Source organism: Monopterus albus, unplaced genomic scaffold (genome assembly GCF_001952655.1).
Source record: "Monopterus albus unplaced genomic scaffold, M_albus_1.0 scaffold299.1, whole genome shotgun sequence".
Classification (NCBI taxonomy): Eukaryota; Metazoa; Chordata; class Actinopteri; order Synbranchiformes; family Synbranchidae; genus Monopterus; species Monopterus albus.
Genome location: NW_018128179.1, coordinates 104,984 through 107,762, shown reverse-complemented (window position 1 = coordinate 107,762; position 2,779 = coordinate 104,984). Strand labels below are relative to the sequence as shown.

General features: G+C 37.4%; 1 protein-coding gene across 1 annotated transcript in view; it reads right to left on the bottom strand.

The window, feature by feature from the left end:
• vps8 (VPS8 subunit of CORVET complex) overlaps positions 1 to 2,779 on the bottom strand; it is a 135,468-nt gene that overhangs the window by 116,383 nt on the left and 16,306 nt on the right. Inside the window, exon 2 of the mRNA XM_020623435.1 lies at positions 1,145 to 1,213. Within this exon, the coding sequence (XP_020479091.1) occupies positions 1,145 to 1,213 (69 nt within the window). The remainder of the gene's footprint in view (positions 1 to 1,144; positions 1,214 to 2,779) is intronic.

The following is a 2,779-nucleotide window of genomic DNA, read 5'->3' as shown; positions in this document are numbered from 1 at the left end:
CCCCCACCCACCTCCAGCATGGACTGTTTACACTACTACCCTCTGGCCGGAGGCTCAGGAGTGTGAAATGCAGGACCTCTAAACTGAAAAACTCTCTTATTCCCTCTGCCATCAGACAGTTGACAGGAGGTATTACCAGAAAATATGCCATGTACTGACAACCTGTACTGACAACCTGTACTGTTACATTCTCAGTTTGCACATGCATAATTGGACATTGATACTACTGCACATGCAGCATACACTGTCTTATCATATTTTTATATAATGTTATTATCTCTGCATTTGCTGTTTAAAGTGCTTTAGATCTTGTGTTACTTACTCATCTAGTTTATATTTCATTTGTATTGTGTGGCATTTATGTGGATGGCAAAGTAAGATTTTTCCTAACTGTGCATATGACATATAAACACTTTGACCTTGAGAGAGGCAGCCCTGGTGACATGAAACCTTACTCAGTTTAACAACACCTATGCTTGTTAACATATGTGCAATAAAACCTTTGCGGGTAAAAAGTCAGCAAGAGTAATTTATCAAAATATCTGCTAAACAAGATGTTAGTAAAGTTGGGATGATATTCACAGATTTGAAGCTCCATGATCAATACATCATAAGTGAAAACTCTATTAGAACACAAGCTGACGATTAATAATGACAATTCTGGACCTGCCTTATAGGTCCTAACAAGTTAAAGTCTAATGAATTAATGATGCTTGTATAAAGTGTTTTAAGGTGACAGGTTGCCCAAACGTTTGCATATGCCACAACTGCTGTTAAACTTCTTCTATTTTTTTTTTTAAGTTTTTGAAATACAGCACAGTACCATTTGATGAAAAGCAATTTCTAATGTCTGCTATGGAAGATGTAAAGAGTAAATGGACTTGTGCTTGTACAGTGCTTTTCTACGCACTCGAGTGCACTCTTTTCACATAAAAAAATAAATAAATCAACAAAATATGAATATTACCCACAAGTGCACAAACCTTTGCATACAACTACATGCAGTATAAAATGTACAAGAGAAGAGGAGCAGCTTCTCAAAGTGGATTAAAATTACATGTAAAAAACTTTTTATACCGCTGACAGTATGCAATGCAGTATAATACAATATACTGTGGTAGTCAAAGATTAACATATACTTGACCTCACTGAGGATGCTCTCCAGTGTGGGAGGTGTGTCCACTTGGGGAATGTCAAACTCCTTATCATCAATCTGAGAACAAAAGTAGAACAAAATGGTGAGAAAGGAATAGTTTTCTGTGTTTCTGCTGTGTTCTGCCTGACTAGCAGCATGTGCTGCATGTGTTTTACCTAGGGATGCACCAATACCAGTGTTTTTTTCAGACCGAGTACAAATACGGGAACCTACATTTGAGCATTTGCCAACTCGGAGAAACAATACAAGTACTTAAAAATAATGCAATATTCCTACTATAAAAATTACCCTAAAAGTGCAATGACTTTATAGAGACAGTTTTCATTTTCATGAGATTTACTTTTAGATTGTGATTAAAAAATATATGAGGAGGCTGTGAAAATTACCTTGTTACCCAACCCTCATGTTGGGTTTGTCTTCCTTGTGTCATTTACAATAAAGCTTAATTCCAGGGAATAATATAGCCACAATATTTCTAAAAAAAATGTACTTAGATTATTTTTCCAAATCGTTCAGCCCTAATATAATATATAGGCTGTATAATGTCTAGGTGATTTGGGAGAAAAGCAGATTGGCCCACCAGGAGTGTTCCCAAATGTCCCGACAGCCAGTCAACACCTCTGGAGATCACGTTGAGAAGAAGAGAAGAGAGAAAGGTCCCTGGACAGATCTGAGTTTAACAGACCAGCCCAGAAAAAAAGAATACTCTCCCTCTATTAGGAAAATGAATTCACATACCGTAGCACCATTACGTAATTTACTCTCCAATTGGGCAATAAAAATGTGTCTGGCAGCTTTAGAGCACAAACCAATCAGTTTATGGAGAAAATAATCATCGGATTAATCTGTAATTACAATCCTGTGAATGATGATTAATCCATAATAGTCAGATTAATCCTGTCATCCACAAGTCTCCCAAGAGGAAGGCCTCAGAAACACTGAAGAAGGTGCTATGGTGATGCAAGTGTTTGAGGCAATAGCTCGGAAAATGAGGAGCCAATGCTATCAGACAAAACATTAGCTGGTTATATTCACCCACTGAGCCTGAATTAAACTCTCTAAAACAACAGGTGATCTGTTTGACAGTAGAGGTATATCCCCTCCTCAGAAAACATAAAAACAAGAAACATGCCATTATTATTCATTTTGTGGACAGAAAGCAAAATTATACACTACATAGAAAGACATAAGTGTCTATGTAGAATTAAGACGGTATAGGTAATCCTCCCCTTTTAGGGCACTGTCCACGACCATTGGAGCAGAGAGGACGATTGGAGGACAAACGGACTGAAGGACCAATATCGGGAGAGTTGAGTTTAAACCACGACTTCTCCCCAACAGTTTTGGACCAATCAGATAGTAACATCTTTTCATACAAATATTGTATACCGGCAAGTTGAAGCCAGTCTTTTATGTTTATCCTAAACAGTGAGGATCCATGTGCACATGCTTATTTTGATACGTTAATGCACAATAAATTTCACATAGCGAAATATATATCTTTTTATTAGTCTTCTCTTTTCAAAATAAAAGAACTTTCCTCACAGCTACTGTACACAAACTGTATTATATTTAAAAGCCATCATGTCTGTTGGGCCAGGTCCAGGGGCTCCGGCTGAAGGT